Source organism: Triturus cristatus, chromosome 11 (assembly GCF_964204655.1).
Source record: "Triturus cristatus chromosome 11, aTriCri1.1, whole genome shotgun sequence".
Lineage (NCBI taxonomy): Eukaryota > Metazoa > Chordata > Amphibia > Caudata > Salamandridae > Triturus > Triturus cristatus.
This window is the reverse complement of record NC_140594.1, coordinates 577,161,847-577,176,686: the sequence shown is the minus strand read 5'-3', so window position 1 is coordinate 577,176,686 and position 14,840 is coordinate 577,161,847. Positions and strand designations below refer to the sequence as shown.

Sequence of the window (14,840 nt, the reverse complement as noted above, 5' to 3'; positions counted from 1 at the left end):
CAGGGACTACGACCACGCGCCTCTTTTCAGGCATGGGGGCGGGTCGTTCCTCAGCCGTTTTCAATTCATAGCAGTGATGAGAAAGAGTCTAGAGGCAGCTGGGCTCCCTGCAAAGAAGTTTGGGTCCGACTCTTTCAGAATAGGGGCAGCCACCACAGCCGCAGGGCTAGGCCTAGATAACGAACAAATCAAGGGGATAGGACGCTGGGCATCCAGTGCATTTAAGCGTTACATACGCCCAACGATATACTTAGTCCGGTTTCTCAGCCCCCCCCACCCCCCACCCCCTCCGCCCGAACACCCTCCCTGTCTAGTTCCGACCGAACCGCGGAAGAAGGTATGGATCTTGGGTCGCTACTACATGACGTGGGCTCAGAGATGGGCGCAGCCAGACGTGAATTCAGCGGGATATGGCTGCGGGACACCAACATAGTCTGGTTGGGGCGTTCGGGAATAAAATGGGATCAACTGCTCCCCGTAGTGCGGGAAGCGATGGGGCAAGGTGGCAGACCAGATGCGGTGGTTGTCCACCTGGGAGGCAATGACTTGGCAGCACTGGGAAGGAGGGCCCTCCTAGAAAATATTCAGAAAAGCATCACGGCCTTGGCTCGAATGATTCGCCCAGCTGACGTGATTGTTTTCAGAACAAATAGTGCGGAAGGCATGGCGTGGGGCCATGGACTTGGGGGCGGTGGAAAAATCCAGACGGAAACTCAATATCACCATGGCAAAGGTTTGTAGGGCCAATGGATGGGGTTTCTTTAGACATGGTTTCATAAATTTGAGGTAACCGGGTTATCACTTGGAGGACGGGGTACACCTTACTGGGGTGGGAATAGACATGTTCCTACTGAACATTGTAGGGGTGCTGGAATAGATGGGTTTCAATTAAAGGCAAGGGGGAGGCCAGGGAAGGGGGAGCTCCCTCCGATCGTGAAATTGTAGGTAGCGTGGCGGAAAGAACAAAAGAAAGGAAGAAAAAAGAGAGAAATTACTAAAGGTAAATGGAAGGCTCACACAGTGTCCTTGGAATGCCTCATGGCAGGGGCACTGAAGGACGAAATGCAAGGACTCAGCCTCAGGAAAGATAGAGTAGACGCTCAAGCAAGGTCCTTGAGATGCGACACGGCAAGGACTCCTGGGAGCAGGGAGGGCCCATGAAAGGGTCCAAGGCAAGCGGGACGTCACTTGCAGCCCGGGCAGGTCCAGACGGACACCCTCCAAGTCGGTAGCAAGTTGAAGCCTAGACCCGTGAGTCGGTGACTCAGACATGGGGTCCCTCTCTTCTGTGGAAATTGAGGAGGCTGGGTCCACACAGCGACCAAATGATTGCAAAGACAATGAAATGTTTTAACATGGATATTAAAAGGGCAATTGGTATGACCATGAATATTGCAAATTGTATAAACATGTTATGTTTGAATAAACTGCAACCTTTTAAGGCACCAAAGCACGTTGACAGTGGTGTGATTTGAGGGTTAATATGGACGCAGTTTGAAACAAGGGAGGGGGGGGGGACAACTCGCCTCCTGGAGGGGGTTCGAACCCGGGCCGGGAAGGCGCAGCCGGACCCGATGGGAGCCCGTGAAAAACGCCGTCCGGGGGCGGGAAGCCCTTCTCCACCCATTTACATAGCCTGCTAGAAGGGGGTGACCAGGATTGGTCACCCCAGCGCAAGCTCGGGCCCCCCCCCAATTCAGGGGCGAGCTGACTGGGACGAGGAGGGGATAAATAGGGGCAACAGGCCCAAGAAAGCACACACACCCCCTCGCAGAAGAAAGAAAGAATCCCACCCACACCGGAAGAAGTGGGTGGCGCAGCAGCGAGGGTAGAGGTGAAGCGGAAGGAACAAAAGAAAGGTAGAAAAAAGTGTGAAATTGCTAATGGTAGATGGAAGGCTCACACGGTGTCCTTGGAATGCCTCACGGCAGGGGCACTGAAGGAGTCAAGGGCGGAATACCGCCATAGAAAGAGGAGATGTGATGCTCCCGCAGGACCCTTGGGATGCCTCATGGCAGGGGTAACGAGGGAGCGAAATGCAAGGGGTCCGCCTCAGGAAAGATAGAGTAGATGCTCAGACAAGGTCCTTGGGATGCCACATGGCAGGGACCCCTGGGAGCAGGGAGAGCCCATGAAAATGTCCAGGGCAAGCAAGACGGCACTTGCAGCCCAGGCAGGTCTGGACGGACACCCTCCAAGTCGGTAGCAAGTTGAAGCCTAGTCCCTTGAATCGGAGACCCTGACAGGGAGTCCCTTCCTTCCCAGGAAATTGAGGAGGCTGGGTCCACACAGCAACCAAATGATTGCAAAGGCAATGAAATGTGTTAACATGGATATTAAAAGGCAATAGGTATGACCAGGTATTTTGCAAATTGTATAAACATGTTATGTTTGAAAAAATTGCGACCTTTTAAGGCACCAAAGCACATTGTCAGTGGTGTGATTTGAGGATTAATATGGATGCAGTTTGAAGCAAGAGAGGGGGGGAACTCCCCTCCTGAAGGGGGTTGGGTTTTATGCATCATTTACCCTCTTGCTCAGCCCCTTTTCTGCTAATGACGCACAGAAGACAAAACAACATTGTGAACATGTGATAAGTACAACCCCTTTTTCCTGGTAGACAGAAATGTACGGGTCTTCAGAAAACAAACACAAGCAGATGGCATATTTTTTCCCGTGAAGTGACCCACAGCAAAGGCTGAACCCGGTTTCGTCTCTTCCATTGCAGGCGAAGAAGCGAAGCCTGAGCCAGGGTTCTTGCTGTGTCACGGTTGCTGGGTTCTGCCTTCGTACTCCTCCACACCTTTTCCCTTCTCAATGAGTTGAATGGTACAGGAAGTGACCATGGCCCCTGTGGGCTGCTATTGGCTGAGCTGCTTGCTCCTGGCCCACGAGTTGGTTGTTTCCAGGCATATTACTAGGTAAGTTAGTGAATTGAAAAAAATTTGAAAATTACACTCAGTTGGAGACAAAAATCTCCGTCCAGCCTTTTCTGTTTATTTTCATTAACTGAGCCATATCTATTCAGGGATACCAGATGTTCTCAGTGTCCAGCCATCCCATGCTTTCTGCTCAGGGGTACCGTACAGTCATACACAGTGTCTAACCCCCATACACTATCAGCTGACGAGTACTAAACAATCTGACATAGAATTCACCTGCCACAGTGTCCAACTCTCACCCGTTCTGTGCTATATGATAGTCTTATACAGAGACCAGCTCTCACAAACTATATGTTCAGGGATACCTAACAATCTGATACAGTATTTTAACCTTGCACAGTGTGTGTCAATTTATACCTGGCATTCTGATAATGTCTAGGCCTTAACCATTGTATGCTATGGGGCACCTGACTGATGGGCAGACTCCACACACACACAATGTGTGAAAACTGCCTGCGTGTCAAAGACCACCCATCACACACTATATGCAGAGGTAGCAGTCGGTCACAGTGTTGATCGCTCACATAAATTATGCTCAGTGATAAAGCCCTCTCAGACTATATGTTTACTGATACCTGATAGAGTTTAGCCAGTCCAAGCTCTTTTCTCAGACACACACACACAAAGTGAATACGGACACAAAAAACACATACATCCACATACGATGACCAAAGGTACCGCACCACCTGACAAAAAGGCCAGCATTCATACAAAGCCTACTAAGAAATACCTGACAGTTTAACGCAGTGATCGGACACACGACACAGTATACTCAGAGGTGTATGACAGTCTGACAAAGAGCCCACAGGTACCTGACAATCTGGTAAAGTATCCAACCCGTCCCACAGGCTCATGAATTGAGCTTTCATCATGGCAGTTGCCTCGTGGTCCAGAGAGGAACGACTCCGCAGGAAGGAATCTGCACAAATCAAAAGAAATATTACCAACGCTTTATCACGAGAAAATTCTCAGTGTGGTTGCCAACACACCCACAAAGTATGCAATAATACCCATTGCCATAGAAAGTAAACACATTGGCGCATCCCTGGAGCAGCATGCTCCTAAGGACCAATATCTTCTCCAAGTAATGTCACCAATTGTCCCCTATCCAAAATGGCACCTTTCTCTTTGTGAATGGTTACTGTTTGTGGTCAGCAGTCGGGAACCAATCATATCTTTGGAACCACAGTAACAGTCACCGTACATTAATACGTTTCCTTTGCGAGTCCCAAGGGTGGGGGAAAGCACCCTTTCAACACCTCGCTCTTTGAGCCTCGCAAGGACTTACAATATCAAACTAAAATTTGGAAAGGCATTTTAGAATTACATTTATTTTTCGATACACAAACTTGCACAGGCATTGCACACTCAAATTCCCTTTGCAAATCCAGGTCCTGGTTTACCAACAAACCTAGTGTAAATTAGTACCTGATGCATTGGTTCAACAAACCTTCAGAGGTGAATCAATATTCAAAGACATAGTGGCAGTCTCAGTGGGAGGAGGAGCCAAGATGGCGACCGGGACGGCAGCGTAGACTCCCGGCTCCGTGAACCTCCGCATCCCGCACGGATATCCTGCCTGAGATCCTCAACCTGTGCTACGTGGTCGTGTTTCTGAAGGAGGGGGGCTCCCGACTGTCTGACTCCGAAGTTTCTAGCTGCGGTATCACCGGAGAAAACTGCATCTGAACTTTGCGGCCGGCGCGGCCCTGGCGCCGGGACATCGGGTGGACGCCGTGGCCGGGTGGCAGTGCGACAACAGCGGCCAGTGGTGACTGGGTGGAGTCGGTCACCGGAGCGGTGCCAAACTCGGCCTACATTTCGGCATGGTCACTTCTACTGCCCAGCGTAGCGGACCGAGTGCATGACCGGGGTGCAAATTTTAGATCCTCCGGTGGCTGCCCCTGCCTTGCTGGTGAGCTGCCCGGCCGCCGTCCGTATCCTGCCCCGATCGCGGCGGGCCGCCCCCGGATTTCTACGGGGGCTGGTCCGTGGTGGGGACGACTGTTGCCCGTGACCAAGGATAGTTTTTTGCTTGCCCCCGGAACCCGGTCACCCGCGACGTGGACACCGCGACGCTTGTCTCGGCCCCGGTGAGGGTCGGGCATACTTGGCGGCCATCTTTGGGCGATGAAGCCTACCATCCTGTCCGCTGGGCCGCGGCGGGCCTGTGAGCGTACGACTTCTGGGAGTATGGCGGCAAGAGCGCAGAGAGCTGAGCTGGGGTACGGCGACCTCCTCGAGGCTCTTGGTACTCTTCACTCCTCCTTGGTTCACGGTTTCGTGATCTTAGGGAGTAGGCTCGATGGTGTGGCGTCGGAGTTGGGGCAGTGGCGGCCCGTCTGTCCACACGAACACAGAGACTACCCACACTGCGCGCAGGAGGATGCTGTGGCGGCCACCCCTGAGGTTAGTGCACGACTGGACGCCCCGGCCAGTATGCTACAGTGTGTTCGACCTTCTGAGGGCCTGATCTCTCCCGGAGGCGATGGACCTGTGTGTGCTGTGGTGGCCTCGTCCCGTACATGCCCTCCTACGACCCAGGGACAACTCCAGCAACTAATGTCTGCTTTGGCTGCTTCTGCCTCCCTGAACCTTGCATGCAGTGCAGATCCTAGGGCAGCCCTGGGAAGCCTGTTTCTTCACGCGGCGGACTGTGTTCCTCAGAGACTTCCACCCCACCTGTGTGTGTCGCTTCTCTGTCGTTGTCGGACATTTCTCTGCCTAGGAACATTGGGTATGGTGCTGGGTCGAGGGGTTGGCATGGGCAGAATTCCGAAGAGTGGTCAGGGATGAGGCTGGCCCCTCTGGGGTGGTCGCCTAGTGGACGGGCGGGCTTAGGGGTGGCGTGCTCTCCTGACATGGCTACTGGCACAATAGGTGCATAATGCTCCCCATCGTGGTTTGAGAAGATTGTCTTTGTGCTGTTCCTTGTTCACTTTAGGGGAACCTTACCGTGCGGGAGGGAGAACGCTGGGGGTCTGTTATGAAGGCCCTCCTCCAAGTTTATAAATACTTTCTCTACCCCCCCGCCTGGTGGGGGTCTTTTCCTACTTCTTTTTCCCTACTCTCCTATATTTCGGGTCTGGTTCCAGGGCGACAGGCACACTGCTGGGGGGGTGGGGCCGTACTCATTTGCAGAGGTGCAGGGTGGGGGGTTGGGGGAGGGGATTCTGTATTCTTTCATCTCTTTTTCCATGGCCTCCTTTTTCTTCTCTGATTCTTTTTGTTTTTTCTTTTTCTGGGATCAGCGTGATACACTCCCTGTTGTTATGCCTCGTTGCCGTTCCATGTGTTCACAACTTCCGAGGTGTTCTTGGGGAGTTTTGGCGGGGGACTGCGGGCGCAACTGTATATTATGTTCTTCCCCATCCTGATGTTCTTGTGTTTGCGCCATCGACCTAACAGATTGCTGTAAATCGCTAACGTTCATTACTCTGCAGATCCGTGATTGTTGTTTTAAAATTGCTTGTCACCTGATCCTACTGCCTTGTCTCATTATAAAATGAAAACCTTTTTCTCCTGGTGCCCTACTTACGCTGTTCACAGTATTAGTAGTACGATTTTGCTCCCCGAAGTGCTGCCTGTGTTTGTACTTGTCGTTATTGCCCTGATTGCTTAGCGGCCGGCCCTGGGGGGTTGTAGGCCCATACTTGTTCTTATTGAACTGTTAAATAAAGGTTTTCAAAAAAAAAAAAAAAAAAAAACATAGTGGCAACAAAGCCACAGGATGGAAATTAATATATGGAGACATGGGTTCACAACACACTCACAGGGTTGGAATATTTACTCAGAAGCATGTTGAACAACGACACACCACTCGTGAATCAATCCCTGGCGATGTGTTTAACAACAACCCACAGCGTGTGAACTAATACCCAGATAAGTAATTATAAAATATTCAAGGGGATCCTCCCAGTTGAATTCTAGGTCAGTCCGCTGGTGTAGAGGTCACAAGCAACCTAGAGGAGCAGGAGCGCTGGAGGTACTAAAGTTTTCATATGATAGCTGGGTGTAAGAGGCATCAGATTTTAAACTTTACTACCATGTGTTCCTTGTACATCATGAAGTATCTGAGTGTATGTACTTTCATAGAGAAGTACGCACTACTTTGCTAACTTGCTTGGGGGATTCCAGCCAGCATATCAGGATATAAAGGTTAGAATATGCCTAAATGTATCTTAACGTCGCCTGAATTATGGAAGAGGACCTGTAAGAAACTAGACATAAAACATCGATACCTCTCAAGTGAGGGAATATTTGCAGTCACAGACAGTACTAAGGTAATAGATATCCCCTAGGGCCCGCAAGATTGGCAAAATGCAGGAGCCCTTATTACAAGAATTGTGGAAATCTGAACTGAGCCAGTAACAGACCATATCATTCAAATCAGGATTACAAGTTGTTCCAAAGTGCACCACTCCTGATATTTTTCGTCATCTTCATTTTACCAGGAAAACCCAGAACTTGGAATAAGGCATTACCTAAGGAAAAATACGGGAGAAACAGTTTGGAAACACTGATTCCCAGTGTTATTCCTAATTGCTCATGGGAAAATTGTAATAGTGCGGTGATGCTGAACGTAGAACTTACGTCAACCTAGGATGTTTAGATTTCTGGCTGCGGTATTCCTCTATCGTGAGTCCACGAACTCTCATAATGTGCACTTAAATGTTAATAGGTTAGGAACTTGTCTCAGATGGAAGGATGAAGGAATGGTGTCAATTATGAGAACTCTATGGTTTCAAGATGAGCCACTTTATGGTCACTATTAAGTTATGGATGGTATTGTGAAAGTGCTTGGAGGTTCTTCTAAAAGAGACTCTGGTAGCTCCACTTCTTTTTTGATGTTTGATGAGCTCGTAAGGGTGCAGGAGATAGGTCACCAATGTGCATAACTCTGTGATTGGCTGCTCCTCAACAAAATATGTAAGGTTGAGAGCTACATGAGTTAAGCATTGGGACATTACTTTGATGCAGCAACAGAAGCAGAAGGTTTGGTCTAATCATTGCTTCAAACTCATTTACTCTGTTACTGACAAACGTATTCTACACTCCATACGAAACATAAAATAGCCACACAGAGAGCTACAAACTGTCCAAAACACAGATGAAATCCAACCTACTTTCTTTCAAGTTCTGGACACAATCTACTATTCAGTTTCTTAGTACTAAGGTCACACAGTTTTTGATGGGGTACACAGGTCGTAGAGCTTGAACACATTTAAAATATGCTTGCTAGGGTTAGCACCACACCAAAAGAAGGATGCACTTACAAGCAAATACTTAGCTTTGGCACTTGTACTCTGTAAGAGATTCCTTTCCAAAATCGATTTGAAAATCAGCTCCAGAATTTGAGTTTAGGTTTAAGAACTACGTAAGGTGGCCCTCAGTGAAATGAATAATGATAATAAAAAGGGCAGAAAAGATGCGGTTCATATTCAATATGGCATGATGATTTGTAGATGTGCCACTCCCCACTGCAACAGTTGAAACAGATGGGGAAAGGATTGCAGGAGTAGGCCTCGATAAGGCATAAGACTGTTGGAGGAAACCTGGAACTTTACTATTTAGCAGCGCATTTTCAACATGCGATCCACTGGCTGGATGGGGAACATAACTGGGGTGCTGCTGATGCACAGTGGAGTCATGCCTGATGCATTTCCGCATCTGATCCGACATATGGGCCAGTTGTAGGAGAGGGCGGTGCAGTGGGTAATAGGTAGAGCACCATACACACCAGAACTAGATATGTGGATAGTGCACCCATTTGAACAGATGTCCCAAACCATGGCAGTAGACCGGCGGCAGGAGGGAGGGTGCATTATGATGTCAGATTTGTACCCAGTGGGTCGATTAGTAACCCTGGCGGATGGAATGGAGACGTTTGATCTGGGAAAAGGTCAATTTCTTCAATACACCGAAATATCAGCCATGGCGGTCATTCCCAGAAGCCCCTGAGCCCACGTAGACTTTGGTGACACTTTTTTCTATGGTGGGGACGTATGTTCATTACACATATCTACCGCGCGCTCCGCGCTGATAGGCGTTTGACACCACTTTGGGTGGAGGCAATCTGGCAGCGCAATACTGGAGAACACTTTGAGCCTAAAGATTGATCAAAGATACATGCAGCAGTACAAAGGGTCTCCATTAGTGCACGGTTTAAACTCATACTATTTGACGTGGTGCACACAACATATCTTTCCCATAAGAGGCTACACACGATTTACCCCTCTAGATCGCCGGGCTGTCCTAGATGCATCTGGCTTATTGTTTACACATAGTGTGGCATTGCCTGGCTATCATTCTATACTAGACTGGGATACTATGCCATCTTCGAGGGGTGACGGGCTGGGAGATGACGCGTAAAATTAAACAGTGCATGTTGGGCCTCCTACCCGATAACCCAAAGAAAAAAAAAGCAACCGTTTTACAGTGTTTGAGTTAATAGTTGCTAAAAGGTGCATAGTGATAAGCTGGATGAGCCCTTTATCCCCCAAACAAGAAGACTGGTGCAGGGGTTTACCCAAATGGGCTGGAGTGGAGGAGGCACATATGAGGCAAACCCATATGATGACGGGATTACAGATGACTTTCTCTCCTGGGGGACTATGGTGTAGGCAGTGCTGGAGTCTCCAGGAGAGACTCAACCAGAGGCAACAGACTGAGACGATGCAGAGATAGTAGGGGTGGGCGAGTGGAGTGGCTCAGAGGCACGACCGGAGGGACATACAGAGCCAGTGTGAAATTCTAACGACATACACAGATGAATGCCCCAATATTTACAGTTTTGTAGGCGAACGGAAGCAGAAGGGAGGGTATTTTAAAATGTTTACGGGTGTAACCGAATAAACCTTTCTTTATATGCAAGAAGATGCTGCATTGTGCTGGGCTTTTCGGTCCCTCTCCCTCTTGTTTTAAGACTAAATGTTATCACCTTGAGATGGAAATTGAGCCTGCAGTTCGAGGGGGGGCTAAAGCATGAGTGACTTAACAGTGTAATGGTTCACAGCATGTCTGCAAGATGTAAAATACCACTGCTGTGTAATGCTTCTTTGACGATGCTCATGCTTGTTTTTCTTTTTGCAACTTGAGTTGACAATAAAGAAATGTAGAAAAAATAAAAGACTGTTGAAGGAATAAGATATTATTGCACTAAGGTGAACAATAGCATTAACTCATCAGGCCTCATCCTCTCTGAGATAATAGTCTTGCAGGCACATGCATCAAGGTAGGATTTTGCTAGTCCTTAATTGCGTTAATTAAGGAATATCAATTAAGGGCTCGCAAAAGCCTATGCATGTAGGAATCGCTGTAAAAGTAGCGATTCCTACACATTCCTTATTTGCATAAGGAATGGCTTCCCATTCATTCCTATGGGCCTATAGGCCCATAGGAATGAATGGGAAATGACATGCGCAATTTGCGAGTACCAATAGGTCCTCGCAAATTGCGCATGCAATTTCAGGGTGCAAGGGTGTCAAAAGGACACCCTGTTGCACCCCTGAAATTGATCTGTGCACATATGTTGCGCACACACATGCCCTAAGGGCATGTGTGTGCGCAACATGAAACTTTGAAAAATGCACATAAGTCCATTTTTCAAAGGTTTTGCAAATTACCATGACGTTCAACTTCATGGTAATTTGCGCCCCCTATTAGCGAAATCGCTATTTTTTTTACTTTAATTCATTGCATTTAAGGAATCTCAATTTGCGATTCCTTAAATGCAATCGCAATTTAAGTAATCGCAATTTAGACATGACTTAAATTGCGATTTTTGCATTTGGGATGATGCATCCCAAATGCAAAAATACCGGTCGCAAAGGGGCAGATTCTGAGAATCTGCCCGTTTGCGACCGGTTTTTCTTTTGATGCATGTGCCTGTTTGTGCGCTGATCACCCTGCAGATGTTTTGCGAGTGAAGGGGAGAATTATCCCTGTGCAGACTGCTGCTGATAGGACACATGCGCTGTAGCATATTGCGCTTGTATAATATGCCCTTGAGGGCTTGTTCCACTTGTGAACTAGAAGGATACAATATCTACACTGGGTTCTGTCTGCCTCATTCCTCTGAGTAGAATACTGAATTTACTGTCCCTCTAGCTCCGCCCCCTTGGTCCCACCAAGGTTTCTACTCCTTCCCTTCCGCGTACCTATCTCATCGATGAAGATGATGCAGGGCTGCAACTTGGTTGCTAGTGAGAAGACAGAGGCAGTGAGCTTCTGCGACTCTCCATACCACTTGTCAGTGAGAGCTGCAGGCTGCAGGTTGATGAACTGGCATCCAGATGCCCGTGCGATCGCCTTGGCCAGGAGGGTCTTTCCACAGCCTGGAGGTCCATGCAACAAGACTCCTGCAACAGGACAGACAGTAGAGCATGCATTGAATCATTACATCAATTCACAGAGGGCAGCATGTATCCCAAACCCAAATCCCTACAGAAATAATTTCAAAAGTGCTCATTTCATTCATTCATTTAAACTTTATTTCGGCAATAAGCCATAAAAGTCAGCAAGAGATAAGTATAACATACATATATACAATTCATCATATTAATGGGAGGTATTTTACATTGAATTGGCGATAAAATTTGTTTTATAAGTAACCCAGAAGTACACAATACCGCATGTTAAAATATAAATAACAATGTATAAATTAATTAAAAGCCAGAGAAAAGTTAATTACATGGGCTGGAGAGACAATAAAACGTGTACAAAAATCAGAAGGGGGGAAGACGGAAGGGCAGAGCATAAATCAGAATATATTTACAGTTTATAACCAGAACGTTTCCTAATAAAATACACACTGTATAAAAATCTACTTGTTCCAAACACCACTAGCTGTGAGGTGTTTGACTTGAATATACGCTCTGCCACTTTATAAGATCTAACCCCCACATAGTTACAAACGGGTTTGATCCAACAGGCCCTTGGTTTTTTGTATTTTGGGCAGAAAAAAAGTAAGTGGGCAGCATCTTCTTTAGCCCCTAGAGAGAAAAGGGTGCACAAGTCAGGGCCTTTCGCCTTCCCCCAACAGGACGTATATGCATTGATCTGTAAAACCCCATACCTAAACTGTAAGTATAATGTTTTTGCTAATGGTGGACAGATCTCATCCATAAATTGCTCTAAACTAGGTGTATCTTTGAAAAACATTCCAAGGTCAATTTGCCAGACGATGAGCTATACAATAGTTCTCCGTTGACGTACGACCAAAAGGTATCCTTTACAAGCTTCCTAGAAGACAATGTCATATTCTGTGGAGCATCCCATAGATGTGCAAGCCCTAATCTCTCATACCACTTTGAAACATACTTTACCCATGGTGTATTCGAATAGCCATCAATCTGAGATAATTCGACTAGTCCACATTTATAGACACTCAGTTCCAGGGTTACCCATAGCCTGACCCAATACAGCAACGGTCTTAATATTACTTGGTAATCTATTTTTTGGAGATTAATATCTAAAAATACAGGGACCAAAGGGGTTCTAGTTGGTATTTTTAGTAGACTACGCACAAAATGATTTTCCACTTTTCCAAATGTATTGTTACAATAGTAGCCCCAAACCTCAGCACCATAAAGGGCAGCCGATTGTGCCTTAGCTTTGTATACTTCAAGAGCCGGGGATATAGCCTTGGAGTAGCTAGCTCCGTGGACTTTTAGAATAGGCATTGAGTTTTGTTTGAGGGATAGGGAGCTTTTCTCCATCTGTCCTTTCCAAGACAAGTTACTGTCCAACAATATCCCCAAATAGGTAAAACTCCCAACCTGTTCCAATTTTTTATTTTCAACGAACAGATTACTCCTAAGGGATTTTTTGGGGTTTATGGACATATACTTAGTTTTGCCAGGATTTATTTCTAACCCCTTGCCCTCACAATATTTTTGGAATGTGTCAACCAAATTTTGTAAGCCTCTCGGAGTTTGAGAAATAAGGATAGTATCGTCGGCAAATAATAATGCCGTAACCGCTTCACCACCTAGCTTTGGGGAATCATGCACACAGTTACTCAAATAACTTGGTATATCATTAACATATAGGGAAAAAAGTGTTGGGGCTAACACGCATCCTTGGCGCACACCACGGTCTACGGGAATAGCCCTTGAAATTTCACCATCCTTTCCCCATCTGATTTTAGCAAAATTCCCCGTGTGAAGCCTGATGAGTTCTTTAAGTAGTTCCCCTGGGACCGCCATGTTCTTAAGTGTAGACCACAGCAATTTGCGCGGAACAAGATCAAAGGCGGCCCTGAGATCCACAAACGCCACATATAGACTACCCTTTCTTAGGTTTATGTACTTCCAACAGATGCACATAAACCTAAATACTTGATCGATAGTACTAATTTTGGATCTAAAACCAGCTTGATATTTAGTCAATATTTTAGTCTCTTCAGTCCAAACTAAAAGCCTATTTAAAATATGTCTGGCAAAAATCTTTTGTAAAATGTCAATTAAACTAATTGGGCGGTAATTACTAGGATCATAACGATCTCCTTTTTTAAAAATTGTAATAATTTCTGCCCCTTTCCAGGAATCGGGGATTGGTGTACCTGCAGCAATCGAATTACACAGGAAATTTATGTATGGTCCCCACACTTCTACATCATGTTTTAGTAAATCGCCGGGAATTTTGTCGGGACCAGGAGCTTTGCCCGTTTTCACGGCCTGCAGGGCCTGAATGGATTCTTCTAAACTAAAATGTAAAGGAGCATTACTCATTTCTAAGTCTATCTCGTGGTCCTGGAGGGACAGACTCTTCTTTTTATTAGTGTAAAGTTTGGTAAAATGATCACACCATGTATTTTCATCTAAGAAAATATCCTTAGTTGAACTACCCTTCTTATTTCCCTTGGCAATTAAATTCCAGAACGTACTTTGGTCGCGCTGCTTAGATGCATTTAAGAGATCCTCCCATATAGTTTCATCCCAGGATTTTTTTGCTTGATCCATGGTTTTATTATAAGTTAATCTTCCGTTTTTTGTATCTAGACGATTTCCAGATTTTACTGCCTGAATCAACCTTAATTTAGCTTGTCGGCAATCTTTATTATACCATGGATTCACCATATCGAGAAGATTCCCTTCCCTATTACTGTCTTTTTTATAAGTTTTACTCAGTAGTGGAGTTAAAGCATCTAACAGCTTATAATGTAAATCAAGAACACCCTGAGTACCCGCTAAAGGTGGCTGGGGTGTTCCCAAGATTTCAGAGAAAACATTGTAGATGTTTATCAGTGTTTTTTCCGATCCCAAAATATATGGCCATCTTACCGCACGTCTATTGTTAGATATTTGTAACTCCCCAGTTGATGTTTTTGGTATCATGTCTTCGTCAGGCCTAGTAATAAATGGGTGAGGATCTAACCATAATTGGAGAGGGAAGTGATCACTCTCTGTCCTTTGGTCTACCTTAAAATCTGCTAATAGATCCCACACGTTCCGGGTTACCATTACAAAGTCTATGTGTGATCTGTAAGTTCCCTTAAAATAAGTCGGAGCTGCTGGTCTGTCTGAGCAGAAACGGCCGTTGCAAGCCCTTAAGTCGTGCGCCACAGTCATTTGCAAAATTTGTAGAACGGCTACGGTATTATTAACTGAGCCCACTGACTCTAAGGGTAAGATATCATTGACGGCATCTTGTTCATCGAATATTTTTTCCATGCCCAACACAGGCTCATATTTACAATTAAAATCCCCGCCAACTAATACCTTTGCATTATCTCCCAATGTATCTAGAAAGGAATCCAGGAGTTCTATCGTTTTAGATTCCTTATGAGATGGATATGGTCTATTGTATATATTTATTAAATAAATAATTTCTTTCCCTCTGGTAAGAATTTTAATGCCAAGTAGGTCTGGGGGGGGTAATGGATATCTGGCTAAC

General features: G+C 46.2%; 1 protein-coding gene across 13 annotated transcripts in view; it reads right to left on the bottom strand.

Annotated features, from left to right (window-relative positions):
- Nucleotides 1–14,840, bottom strand: part of LOC146785113 (outer mitochondrial transmembrane helix translocase-like) — a 209,064-nt gene that overhangs the window by 42,869 nt on the left and 151,355 nt on the right. For all 13 annotated transcript variants that reach the window (XM_085633765.1, XM_085633768.1, XM_085633774.1 and 10 more), the window contains 2 exons: nt 11,102–11,302; nt 3,755–3,861 (listed from right to left, as the gene is read on the bottom strand). In XM_085633765.1, the coding sequence (XP_085489891.1) occupies nt 3,755–3,861; nt 11,102–11,302 (308 nt within the window). The remainder of the gene's footprint in view (nt 1–3,754; nt 3,862–11,101; nt 11,303–14,840) is intronic.